This window comes from Callithrix jacchus, chromosome 7 (assembly GCF_049354715.1).
Source record: "Callithrix jacchus isolate 240 chromosome 7, calJac240_pri, whole genome shotgun sequence".
NCBI lineage: Eukaryota > Metazoa > Chordata > Mammalia > Primates > Cebidae > Callithrix > Callithrix jacchus.
This window is the reverse complement of record NC_133508.1, coordinates 147,451,435-147,465,000: the sequence shown is the minus strand read 5'-3', so window position 1 is coordinate 147,465,000 and position 13,566 is coordinate 147,451,435. Positions and strand designations below refer to the sequence as shown.

The window sequence follows — 13,566 nt, the reverse complement described above, 5'->3', positions numbered from 1 at the left end:
AAAACTACCCAGGCGTGGTGGTGGACATGTGTAATCGCAGCTACTTGGGAAGCTGAGGTATGAGAACCACTTGAACCCAGGAGGCAGAGGTTGCAGTGAGCTGAGATCGTGCCATTGCACTTCAGCCTGGGCGATAGATCGAGACACTATCTCAGAAAAAAAAAAAAAGGCACCTCTCACTGCCCACAGAATATGGATTTGTTTCGGTGGTTGTTCCAGGGGTCATTTTATACAAATAAAGAATCACTTTATACGAAGTCTTTGACCCACTCAGCTTCTAGACCACCACGAAGGGTGCCACCATCTTATCCATCTTCCAAGTATGAAATCTAAGAGTCATCTGGAAACCATTCAGTTTTCTTCTCTCCTTACCAAGCTGTAACAAAATCTTTTCTCTTCTGACGTATTTCTCAAATTAATCCTTTCTATCCTTCACATGTCTAAGCCTGATGTTGCACCTATTATATGTTACTGCTGTAATTTTCTGAAGCTTCCAGCTCAAAGTCCCTCACCCTTCTCATCACTTCCAAGTGGCACAATTTTTTTTTCCAAGTGGCACTATTTATTTACTTATTTAAAGGAGGGAGAGAATCTCCTACTCCATCACCCAGGCTGGAGTACAATGGTGCAATCTCAGCTCACTGCAACCTCTGCCTCCCGGGTTCAAGCAATTCTCCTGCTTCAGCCTTCCAAATAGCTGGGATTACAGGCACCCACCCCAAGTGGCACTATTTTTAAAACCATCGGTTTATCTAATAATTCTCCAAATTATTGAAACACTTTCCATAATCCTTTCTTATTAGGTCTGGGCTCTTCACTTTTACCTCATTCTCTGTGCTCCATTGTTCTAGCAGTAAGCGCCTGTTTCGTGATATCTCATTGTTGCATTTTCCCCAAGCTGCTTCCTATATTCCATTTCCCTACCCCAAAATCAATGTGGTATTTGGAACTTTTTTATCTGTGTCTTTTATCTATCTTCAAAAATTTAACACAACTTTAAGAGGAGATTCATTTGCCCATCTTCAATACACCAGGGAAGTAATAGTTGAAATACAAAGAATGGGACAGATGCAACGGATATTGCAAAGACAGTATCTATGGCTTGGGGAAAGGGAGGAATTGAAGAGGACTCTGTAGACAGAGTAGAGATGGAACTGGGCAGTGGGGTAGTATGTACAGGGAAGCAAAAGTTGGAAAGGTCCCATAAATAGGAGGAAATAGGATCCATTCAACATAGAAGCGTTATCCTTAAAAGGATATCCTATATAAGTAGGAAAGAAGGATGAGAGGCAAAGTCACAGAGATTTTTGAGAATAAACGGAGGAAGGAAGCCATGTTAGTCTCATTCTCACTAGGCAAGGCAATCTGCAGAGAATAAAGGGAGAGGATTCATTTGGAAAATTATCTGGGGACAGAGCATAGTTGGCTCACACCTATAATCCTACCACTCTGGGAGGCCAAGGCAGGAAGATCACTTGAGGCCAGGAGTTCAAGACCAGCCTAGGCAACATAGGCAAACCTCATCTCTACCAAAAAAAAAAAGAAAGCAAGAGTAACACAAAAAATTAGCTGGGCTTGGTAGCACACATCTATAGCTCCAGCTACTTGGGAAAATCTCTTGAGCCCAGGAGTTCAAGGCTGTAGTGAGTTACAACTGTGCTAATGCACTCCAATCTGGGCACAGAGCAAGACCTTGTCCCCACAAAAAGAAAAAGAAAATCATCTGCGTTTATTTACAGTTTGGATACATAATCATCAAACTGTTAGACTAAAAAAAAAAAATCACCAGTAAGTGCTCTAATGTAGAATCACTGTATTTACCTAAACATGTTCCTTTTTGTTTTTTTGAGACAAGGTCTTGCTCTGTCACCCAGGCTGGAGTGCAGTGATGCAATCACAGCTCACTGCAGTCTCAATCTCCCGGGCTCAAGCAATCCTCCTGCCTCAGCCTCCTGAATAACTGAAAGTAGCTGGGACTACAGGTGTACACCACTGTGCCTGGCTAATTTTTTTTGATTTTTTTTTTTTTTTTTGAGACGGAGTCTCACTCTGTCACCAGGCTGGAGTGCAGTGGCGTGATCTCAGCTCACTGCAACCTCCGCCTCCTGGGTTCAAGTAATTCTCCTGCCTCGGCCTCCTGAGTAGCTGGGACTATAGATGTGCACTACCACACCCAGCTAATTTTTGTATTTTTAGTAGCGATGGAGTTTCACCATGTTGGCCAGGATGGTCTCAATCTCTTAACCTCATGATCTGCCCACCTCGGCCTCCCAAAGTGCTGGGATTACAGGTGTAAGTCATCACACCCAGCTAATTATTTTTATTTTTAGTAGAGTTGAAGTCTCACTATGTTTCCCAGGCTGGCCTCAAACTCCTGAGTTCAAGCAATCCTCCTGCCTTACCTCCCAAAGTGCTGGGACTACAGGGTTGATCCACTGCACCCAGCCATATGTTCTTAATTGTATTTTTAAAAAGGTCTTTGAGCAGGCACCATAGCATATGCTCTCCACCTCTCAATAACATATAGTACATGATGGGTATGCAAAGTGAGAGACGGTGATAATTTCTTTGCAAGATAATTTTTAAACAAGGCCCAAAGTGAATGGAATTTGGAACTGCTAAAACAAATAAACCATTATCATATATGAGCAAACTCATTTAGCTGACATATAGACTGATTTTAAAAATTAACCCTGGCAGATGGCTGATTCTCAAAAGCACTGTCCCCTGAAGCCTTCTTTTTTTTCTCTTTCATCTGACTAAAGCCAGTTCAAAGAAGGTACCTGAGTATATTATGTGAACTTCTATTTCTGTGCCTTCAAGCACAGTGAATTTCCTCATCTCAATGGTGGTCAATAGAAAATGCTCAAAACAGTGCCTAACACATAGCAAATGTTCAATGTTAGCTAACTATTACATACTAATGCCATTTTCTATGTTGAGTATATCACCAAGTAATGTAAAGTCCCACAAAGTTTCATTTAATAACTTAGATACTGATGTTGGTTCAAAATCCCAGTAAAAATGGTACAACTATTTAGCAGTAGTTTCATAATAAAATCCTAGATAGAATCTGGATTCACACACTTGAACAGCAACTTATAACTTAAAAGTTACAGCAAACTATAATATATCAAAGTATTAGTCATTTTCTTCATCCTACCCTGAAGAACAAAAACACTCTTCCTTAAATGTATTTTCAGTCCAGATATTCCTGTCTACCACCACCTCTCCCACACTTTTCATCCATTTATACCTCTATGGCTTTTCCTTAAAGCTTCCTCACAGGTCTCTATCGACTACCACCTGAGATACTGGTTATTCTAGAGGTACCGGAAACACCTCCTCTTCCTTTTAAATACTGGTTTCTATAGAGAAACCTTAAAATTTTGAATAACAGGATTATAACTAGAGCATAGTCCTCTTCCAGAAGTCTGGACAGCCAAGTCTCAGTATGGCACTATTTTTAGATAACCTTCGAGTCAGTGCTAGACCAAGACTCACTCTTCTATGGGACCCCATGATCAGATATATAGGAACACACGACTAGAATAGGCACAGACAGTCCCTCTCTCATGGCAGGCTGAAAGCCCGATCAGCAAATAAAATTGATTTTTTTGCTAACTTGTTCTCGCCTTTTATTTACAACAGAAAAGAAAAAAGAATTGTGAGTATCTATAACTAAAGACCACAGGTGAACAGTCCATGCTATTTCAGTGGGAGTACTACTGATCCTACTCAATTCCTTTTATTAACCGGTATAAGTATCTAACTCTAAAAAATCAGAGTAAGGTTAAAAATGACATTTCAAGCTAGGTGTGGTGGTTCACGCCCATAATCCCAGCACTTCGAGATGCTGAGGTGGGTGGATCAGCTGAGGTCAGGAGTTCAAGACCAGTCTAGCCAACACGGTGAAACCCTGTCTCTACCAAAAATACAAAAATTAGCTGGGTGCGGTGATGTGTGCCTGTAATCCCAGCTACTCCGGAGGTTGAGGCAGGAGAATCACTTAAGCCCGGGAGGCAGAGGTTGCAGTAAGCCAATACCACTCCATTGCATTCCAGCCTGGGAAACAAGAGCAAAACTCCATCTCAAACAAACAAACAATTTCACAGAAAATGACATTCCATTCAAACTGATTTTCAAGGTCCTTACTTAAAAAACCAGTTGCTTCTTAGTTCAATAAAAGAAAAGGCTAGAAGAATAGCAGAAAAAATGTCACCAAGCAAATTAAAAAAAATTTTTTTCAACAAACATGTCTCCTGCATGTGTGATACAGACCATAAAGTCCATTAACTTATTTGTATTTGATATTGTGACTTCAAATGCAAATAAGTTAATGGACTTTATGGTCTGGTGGGAGAAGTTAAGAGATCTATTTTTCCTGTGAAATTATCAAGTTTCCTTAGCCTACAATATCAAAATACTTTTTCACCCAGCCCACTATTCCTCTAAAGTTGACAAGCCTCTATATGTATTATAAACATCTGTGAAACCCCTATTCAATTCAGACTTCAACTCCTTGCCGAAGCCCTCCTCATTCTTCCTCAATAGTTAGCGCTTCCACCCTCGTGGCTGGCATAGATTATTCCCTTTGAGCATCAGTTCAAGAGGTTCATTCCAAAACTAACTCCCAAACTGTCCTTCCCAGCCACCTCACTTCATTTTATCTCTAAGAGCCAGCTCTGGCTAGAGACAGATACTCACAACTAAAAAAAAAACTATTTGACTATCTTCCTAACTTCTAACCTCCTTGCTTCTCACAAGCTGCTAATTGGTCTCCTTGATTTTGATTAAAATAGTAATGAAACCCTTTCTGCCACAACCTGAAAACCCTTCCATGTCTATGTAATTCTCCCTCAAGGGCACCCTGACCAGGCTCAACCTGGCTTTACAGGGTAACATCAAACACTGTTACCCTAGTACTCAGTGAAATTATTGTAATTATTTGGGTTTGTCCCTATTTAGGTCTCCACTAGCCCTAAGCTCAAAGCACAATCCTTGAAAGCACAAAATCATGATTTCTTTTTGTGCACCCCCCCCAATCTAGAGCAAAATCTAGGACAGGGTAGGCACTTAATAACTATCTGTGAGATGAATGGCTTGAGTCTCTATAATATTCAGTGGTTGCTTAATCACATTAATCACAATGCCAGCTGCAATGGATGGAATCTTCAATGTGGGTAGTTAACAGAAACAGAAGATTCCCATTCCTATGCTATCTTTATTCAGCCTCACACCCACTCTTGGTCCTTCAACTCTCATCCCATGATTATACTGACAATAAATTTGGACTCACTAGCCTTACTCCTTTCTAAGCTTACTCTCAAACCCTTGTCCTAGCTCCCTTGCACTTATCTATCATCTGATTCTACCCCTAACACCTAGGAGAATATATAAAACATAGTGAGCACTCACTTATTATTTGTTCAATGAGTGTATGAATATCATTTTTTTTTTTGAGACAGAGTCTCACTCTGTCACCCAGGCTGGAGTGAAGTGGTGCGATCTCAGCTCACTGCAACCTCTGTGCCCAGGTTCAAGTGAATCGCCTGCCTCCCAAGTAGCCGGGATTACAGATGCCTGTCATCATGCCCAGCTTTTTTTTTTTTTTTTTTTTGTAGTTTTTGTAGACATGGGGTTTCACCATCTTGGCCAGGCTGGTCTTGAATTCCTGACCTTGTGATCCACCCACCTCAGCCTCCCAAAGTGCTGGGATTACAGGTGTGAGCCACCGCACCTGGCCATGAATGAATATCATAAGGATAAAAGAAAGTAGTGAGCTGTAACTGGAAAAGAGCTAATGGGTCTTTTCTCTGAAAAAGATTCTTTCTAGGAAGCCATCACGTACCAATTATCAAAAAGGCTTAAAGAGTACATGAGAAAATGTTGATAAAACTTAATTGCAATATTAGAATTTCAGAACACCTGCCTGCCCATAATCTCTTCTATAAAAATCCCTACTTCCCCTCCTTAGTGGGGAATGGCCCACACAATCTAGGCCACATCCTTTCCTGTGACTAAATAGAGAGTAAATACCTAACACAGGAGTCACCCAGTCACAGGCTGTTGGGGGTCTATGTGACCTAGCTCCAAAAGATGAGCAAGACGAATTGAATTACCTGAGGTTATCATTATAGAGCTTCAGGCACAACAAGGTCACAAAGGAAGAGATTCAGAGGAAGGCTGGTCTGGAGAGAAAAGAACAGACAAATGTGCAGTGAGACTTAAAGGAGAGAGCTCACAAAAAAAAAGAGACATCGAGTAAGTGAGGAAACAAAGAATGAATGGGGGAAGGGCATCTTTGTTTAACAATAAAGGTTGTCTCCTTAGTTTTTTTTTTTTTTTTTTTAAAGAAGAATGGATGGATGAGACCAAGGAAACAACAAAAGAGAGAGAAAGAGAAGAGTGGAACAAGTAAAGGTAAGAAAGCAAAAAAAAAAAAAAAAAAAAACGCAAAAATAGTGAAGCCAGCAAGAGGCAGAAACAGAAAAAACAGGGACAACAGTCTGGCCAGTCTCAGGGCTGCCTCAGTTCCTGTGGTCTGATTCTCTAGCTCTTCCTGTATTCCCACAAAAACCTTTCTACTGTTAATAACCTATCCACCCAACAACTTTTGGTCCTAGTTTGAGTAAGTTTTCTCTTCCTTGCCACCAAAAAAAAAACCCGCAAAAAAACTTAATGGAATTGGTTTTAAGGATATGAGAATTACCTTTTTTTGCCTTTAAAATTTTAGTATTTTATTATATATTGGAGACATAAAAGGGAATACTTAGAGCATATGTATAACAAAACAAAATCTGTGTACCTATTGTCCGGCATAAAAAATGAAACATTATCATTTATACCTGAAGCAACCTATGTGTTCCTCCCAGTATCAATTATTGTTTCATTAAGTATTTCTAGAGGGTAAAACATGTAATGACAGAGGGGGAGATATATTTTAAGAGCCCTAACAACCAAGATATGTCCATAACTTACATTGCACTATATGGTTTGTTCTGAGTTTCACATTCTTCACCAATTACACACATGGACATAATCCTATCATTTTACAAGCGTCATAAACCATAAAGCATAAAGTTAATTAGGCATTTTACATTCATAAATCATCTAAGGAAGTATTGGTATGAGGTTTTTTTTTTTTTAAAAGGCACTCACTCAGCTAAGCAGCTCTCCTCAAAATGTTATCACTTAAAGGGGGAGAAGTAGAGTTCCTTCCTTCCCTTTGAACGCTTAAGGGAGCAGTCATTTGTGAGCAAGGACAGGGATCATCCTCTGGCTGCCTGATTCTGTTTGTTTTTTGAGACAGTGTCTTTCTCTGTCACCCAGGCTGAAGAGCAGTGGCATGACGTTGGCTCACTGCAACCTCTGCCCCGCCCCCAGGCTCAAGCGATCCTTTCATCTCAGCCTCTGGAGTAAGTGGAACCACAGGACACATCACTACACTGGCTAATTTTGTATTTTTAGTAGAGATGGGGTTTCACCATGTTGCCCATCTAGCCTCAAACTCCTGAGCTCAAGCGATCCCAAGGTACTGGGATTATAGGTGTGAGCCACTGTGCCCAGCATCAGTGTTCTAACTTTGGCCTTTGGTAAGTTTCCCTTTACTTCTTTGAAAGCAGGGCAGCAAAAAGCCATTTTGAGGCTAATATTAAATTATACAGTATTCATGTAAGACATGACTGAAAACTATCTTTTATTTAGAGTAAAAGGAAACAGAAATGACACAGGCAACTACAATGCACAAATAATCCAAATATTTCATTTTAACCCATACAAATAATTATTCATTATACTGCAGATGTCCTCCAAAGTTAATTGCAATGTTAAATCATTTATCAAAACACCTATATCCTCAAATTTTACAATTTTGGGATTCAAAAATTTTGAAATCATATCCCTCCCTAACCAGGGTCCTTTAACATTGACAGCAGCATACTGCATGTTTCTACAGGTATATTTAATCAAATATAAATCAAACTACACTCTTAAAATTCACCAACAGCAAACACTACAGACTGAGCTGCCAGATGAGGATGCCTACAATTTCAATTTCCTTTACTATAATAAATGCTCACCAAAGCTGTTAAGCCAAAACCCAAAACAGTCTGGATTTTACATATATATTTACTTCACTTTTGTTACAAAACCTTTTGATACAGCATGAATTAGTGGTGGAATGGCAAAAAAAGGCAGATAATAAGAAGGTAAACAATGTAGTCTCTGGATGAGTTTCCCTAAATTTTACACACAGACACACACACACACACACACACACACACCCCTTGGAATCCACAGGGGATTGGTTCCAGGACGCCCCCCCGCCCCACCAGGATACCAAAATCTACCGATGCTCAAGTCCCTTACAAAAAATGGTGCAGTATTTGCATATAACCTACCCATATTCTGCTGTACAGTTAAAATCCTCTCTAGATTACTTATACCTAATAAAATGTAAATGCTATTTAAATAGTTGTTACACTGTATTTTTTGTATCTTTGTCATTTTTCCCAATATTTTTGCATGTCACTGGTTAAATCCAGATGCAGAACCCACTCCATGCGTGCATACATTGTATGTATATATTCACACATACATTCATATATACACATATATACATAATATGGCTTAAAACACAGCTACTGAAAAAATTCAAATAAACACTCTCCAAATCCTCTAGAGAGACGTTTTTAGGCTCACCCTCTACACCCTCTACACCCCTCCTGTACCAACTCTTCATTCCAATCAAATCTATTTGCTCACTCACATTCTGAGTCTTCGTGTTTACTATTCCCTTTGTCTGGAAATGCTTCTCTCCAGCCTCTGTCTTAAGAGCTCCTATTTAACGTTCATCCCTGCTGCTTGCTTGGTAAAATACATTTTTAAAGAAAGAAAAAAAAAAGTTGCTATTTAATTTTCAAAGCCCATTTCAAATGTTACCTCCTTTGGGAGGACTTCCCTGACATAAATCTCTCTCTCTCTCTCTCTCTCTCTCTCTCTCTCTCCCCCCCCCTCCTCCTCCTCCTCCCCCCCTCCTCCTCCTCCTCCCCTCCTCCTCCTCCTCCTCCTCCCCCCCTCTTTCCCCCTCCTCCTCCTCCCCCCTCCTCCTCCTCCTCCCCCCCTCCTCCTCCTCCTCCCCCCTCCTCCTCCTCCTCCCCCCTCCTCCTCCTCCTCCTCCCCCCTCCTCCTCCTCCTCCTCCTCCTCCTCACAAAATTGGCTATCCCTTCCGTAATCACATTTTATTACCATTGTTTACTTGCATATCTCCCGTACTTGAACTGCTTAAGAGTTCTATTTCTCATTTATATCTCCAGGCTAGAAAAGTACCTGCTCATATATAGGACAATCAGATCTACGACCATAAATAAGTTAATAAATGATCCTCCCACCAAACAGTGAAACACTGAAAATCAAAAAGCTCAATAAAAAGTAGCCTTAACTAAATACAATGGTGTATCCTGGATTGGATCCTAGAGCAGAAAATTAGCAGGAAAACTGCTGTAATGTAAATAAAATGTGAAGTTTAATTAACATTAAGGCAGCAATATTAACCTCCGAGTATTTACAAATGTACCATAGCTATGTAAAGTAGCAACGTTAAGGAAAAACAGGTGTAAAGTATATAGGGACTCTGCACTATCTGCAACTTTTCTGTAAATCTAAAATGATCCCAAAATTCAAAGTTTATTTTTTAATTTTTTTTTGAGACGGAGTCTCGCACTGTTGTTCAGGCTGTAGTGCAGTGATGCAATCTTGGCTCACTGCAATCTCTGCCTCCCAGGTTCAAGCAATTCTCCTGCCTCAGCCTCCTGAGTAGCTGGAACTACAGGCATGCACCACCATGCCCAGCTAATTTTTTTGTATTTTTAGTGAAGACGGGGTTTCACCCTGTTGGCCAGGAAGGTCTCCATCTCCTGACCTTGTGATCCGCCCACCTCGGCCTCCCAAAGTGCTGGGATTACAGGTGTGAGCCACCAGCCTGAACTAAAAGTTTATTTTTAAAAATTTGAGTAGTCTAGAAAAACTTGAAGGAACTACTTCAACTTCTGCTGAGAACACAAATGTGGATTTTAATTACAATCACAGTAAAAAACAGAGTAAGAAATATACTTTTCAGCCAGGCACGGAGGCTCACGCCTGTAATCCTAGCACTTTGGGAGGCCGAGGTGGGTGGATCACCTGAGGTCAGGAGTCAAGACCTGCCTGGCCATCATGGTGAAACCCCATCTTACAAAAAAAAAAAAATATATATATATATATATACACTTTATATATACACTTTTCTTCTTAGAAGCAGAAAGAGAAAAGAAGCAAATTATTTTCAATACCCTGGAATGAACCAAAGTTAAGACTGCACTATCCTATCACATACCTCAGAACTACATTACCTACATAAGTCATGGTAGTAGTTTTATCATTGTATCAAACAAAGCCCTGTTTTGAAGTTAATGATTCCCAAGTTCTAACTTCCGGAAACACAGGGGGAAATGTTCTGTTAAAGATATGTCACTTTAAAACAACCCTTCAATAACTTACAAGGTCTTGGGCAAAACTCACTTTCACATTGGCTCTTCAAGAGCAGTGAATCAGGTCAGATGATGTGGCTCACACCTGTAATCCTGCCACTTTGGGAGACTGAGTTGAGAGCATCACCTGAGCCCAGGAATTAAAGACCAGTCTGAGCACCGTGGAGAGACCCCATGTCTACCAAAAATTTTTAAAATTAGCCTAGCATGTCTGTAGTCCCAGCTACTCAGGAAGCTGAAGCAGGAGGATCACAAGGGCACTGAATAGAGAGGCCTTTTGCTGTTTCTCAAAGAACTTGTTTGTTTTTTTTTTTTTTAAAGAGACAGGGTCTTACTCTGTCAAATTTTTTGTAGAGACAAGGTCTTGCCATCCTGCCCAGGCTAGTTCTCCAGCCTCAGCTTTCCAAAGTTCTGGGACTACAGGCATGAGCTACCAGCCAGTACAATTTAAATATACAAACAGAGTGTATGTTTTGATCACAGCAAGGCATGCCTCAGTCAAGAGCTGCCACAACTAGAAAAAATTCAGAATCTTATACTGAGCAGCAAAATAATAATTATTATTATTTAAAATACTATCTACTTCCAAGTTAAGCAACAAGAATTCTTTGAGATATAAAACACTAACATCATTCAAAAAACAGATGTTTTGTATTAATATTAAAAACATTTATCCATCTGAAAACATGACTTGGCAACAGAAAGAGGCCCTAACAGCAATTAGTAATGGATCAACAAACACAATAACATCTCAGCTAACCCTTAGCCATCTTCTTTAAACTTTCAAGTATCTAAGTCTAACTTGGAAATCAAAGGAAGTTCAGATCTGAAGACTAGCTCTTCCTGAAACTTGCTTCTAGGATCACTAGACCAGTATTCAGGTACAAGTCAAACAAATTTGGTCTTTTACGTATCTTTCTTCTTTGCTTAGCTCACATCAGATATATGAATTTCTGTTACAACTTAACAGAAAGTCATGAAAAACAGGGTATTTCACTTACATAAAGCACTGTATCTATCAAAACTAGAACAATTAAACAGTGATCCTAACACAATGTTATTCAGTTCAAGCAGCTTGAATTACAGAAATGATACAGCTGATTACTAAGCAGGTAACAGGATCACCTGGATAGACAAAGGCTTAAAGATAACTTTAACTTGCTAAACACTAAAAAAGAATTATACCAAAAGATAATTAAAATTGGAGGGGAAGTCAAATACTAGAGTGATTTCTTTTCTTTGTATTTTCTTTTGAACATTTACATTGGGGTACTTCATGAATTTATGTTTTTCAGGTTTTTAACTTCAGTTTTTACCTATCTTATGATGTTAAACTAATTTCAGTCAAACTCAAAAATAAGAGACATAACACAAAGATAGTTCTCTTTATAACTTGCTAAAATATTCCCGCTCTGTCACCCAGGCTGGAGTGCAGTGGCACAATCACGGTTCACTGCAACCTCTGCCTCCCAGGTTCAAGCAATTCTCCTGCCTCAACCTCCTGAGTAGCTAGGATTACAGGTGCACACCACCATGCCTGGCTAATTTTTTGTATTTTTAGTAGAGATGGGGTTTCACCTGCTGGCCAGGCTGGTCTCGATTTCCTGACCTCGTGATCCTCCTGCCTCAGACACCCAAAGTGCTGGGATTACAGGCACAAGCCACTGTGCCTGGCCAACATTTCTTATTATAAGACCGGTATCCCTTCCTCCTTCCCCACTCCCTCCAACAAGCCCTATGTCACCACCATAAAACTAAAGGTAAAGATAGAGCACAGACAGCTAAAATCTATGAGCAATCTACTTTGTCAAATGTTTATACCTACTCTCTAACAAAAACTTAAGAGGCAATATTATTTATAAGGAGCAAAATAGTGTTTTATTTCTTCCCTTACCGTTGGACAATTTTCTGCTACTCAAAAAAGTAGTAAGAAGAAAAATTAGCACAGAAAAAGCTGGGGTGACGATGATGAAGCACAGACTGAGCTGGTTATATGCGTTAAAAAAGAATTCCTGGCTGGTCGCGGTGGCTCACGCCTGTAATCCCAGCATTTTGGGAGGCCAAGGCGGGCGGATCACGAGGTGGAGAGACCGAGACCATCCTGGTCAACATGGTGAAACCCCGTCTCTACTAAAAATACAAAAAATTAGCTGGGCATGATGGCACGTGCCTGTAATTCCAGCTTCTCAGGAGGCTGAGGCAGTAGAATTGCCTGAACCCAGGAGGCAGAGGTTGCAGTGAGCCGAGATTGCGCCATTGCACTCCAGCCTGGGTAAGAAGAGCGAAACTCCGACTCAAAAAAAAAAAAAAAAAAAAAAAAGAAAGAATTCCTAAATTAAAATTAAAGGTAACTAAATTCAGGTCACATTAACTATTCTTAGCTGAATGTGTTGATAACAGGACTTTAAAATCCAGTACACTACTTCAATGTAATTTTAAATTTGGTTTTTATGTCTTTTGTTTTTTGAGACAGTCTCACTCCATCGCTCAGGCTGGAGTACACTGGTGCCATCTCGGCTCATGCAACATCCACTTCCCAGGTTCAAGTGATTCTCATGCCTCAGCTTCCCCAGTAACTGGGATTACAGGTGTGTGCCACCACTCTTGGCTAATTTTTGTATTTTTAGTAGAAATGGGATTTCACCATGTTAGCCAGGCTGGTCTCGAACTCCTGACCTCAGGTGATCCACCCGCCTTGCCCTCCCAAAGTGCCGGGATTACAAACGTGAGCCACCACGCCCAGCCTAATTTTAAATTTGAATTTACATTCTCTCTCCCAACTTTACAAACTGATAGTATTAAGAATGAACAGGCAAGTTCTCATGAACTAATGAGAAAGTAAAGCAGTGTTATGTTTAGTTCCTCCATATTCCCTGTCATTCCATTATGTTCAACATATATTTAGTGAGTGTCTACTAGGTGTTAAGCACAATCATCTCTTTATTAAACATTAACTCTGGTCATGCCTTTAATAGAGAATTTGACCTACTTCAGTCCTTGACACGATCACCTTACAAAACTCATGCTACCCCATCA

At 40.1% G+C, this 13,566-nt stretch overlaps 1 protein-coding gene across 3 annotated transcripts in view; it reads right to left on the bottom strand.

Moving 5' to 3' along the window:
* The window catches only part of GNAI3 (G protein subunit alpha i3), a 46,460-nt gene that overhangs the window by 23,492 nt on the left and 9,402 nt on the right, over window positions 1-13,566 (bottom strand). Inside the window, exons 1-2 of one of the 3 annotated variants that reach the window (XM_078332720.1) lie at window positions 8,771-8,868; window positions 6,123-6,191 (exon numbers count right to left, since the gene is read on the bottom strand). The exons of 1 other annotated variant lie outside the window; for it this stretch is intronic. In XM_078332720.1, coding sequence (XP_078188846.1) covers window positions 6,123-6,135 — 13 coding nt within the window. In that variant the 5' untranslated portion in view covers window positions 6,136-6,191; window positions 8,771-8,868. Of the gene's footprint in view, window positions 1-6,122; window positions 6,192-8,770; window positions 8,869-13,566 lie in introns of those variants that run through there. One more of the 3 variants, XM_035252410.3, reaches the window with a different exon arrangement.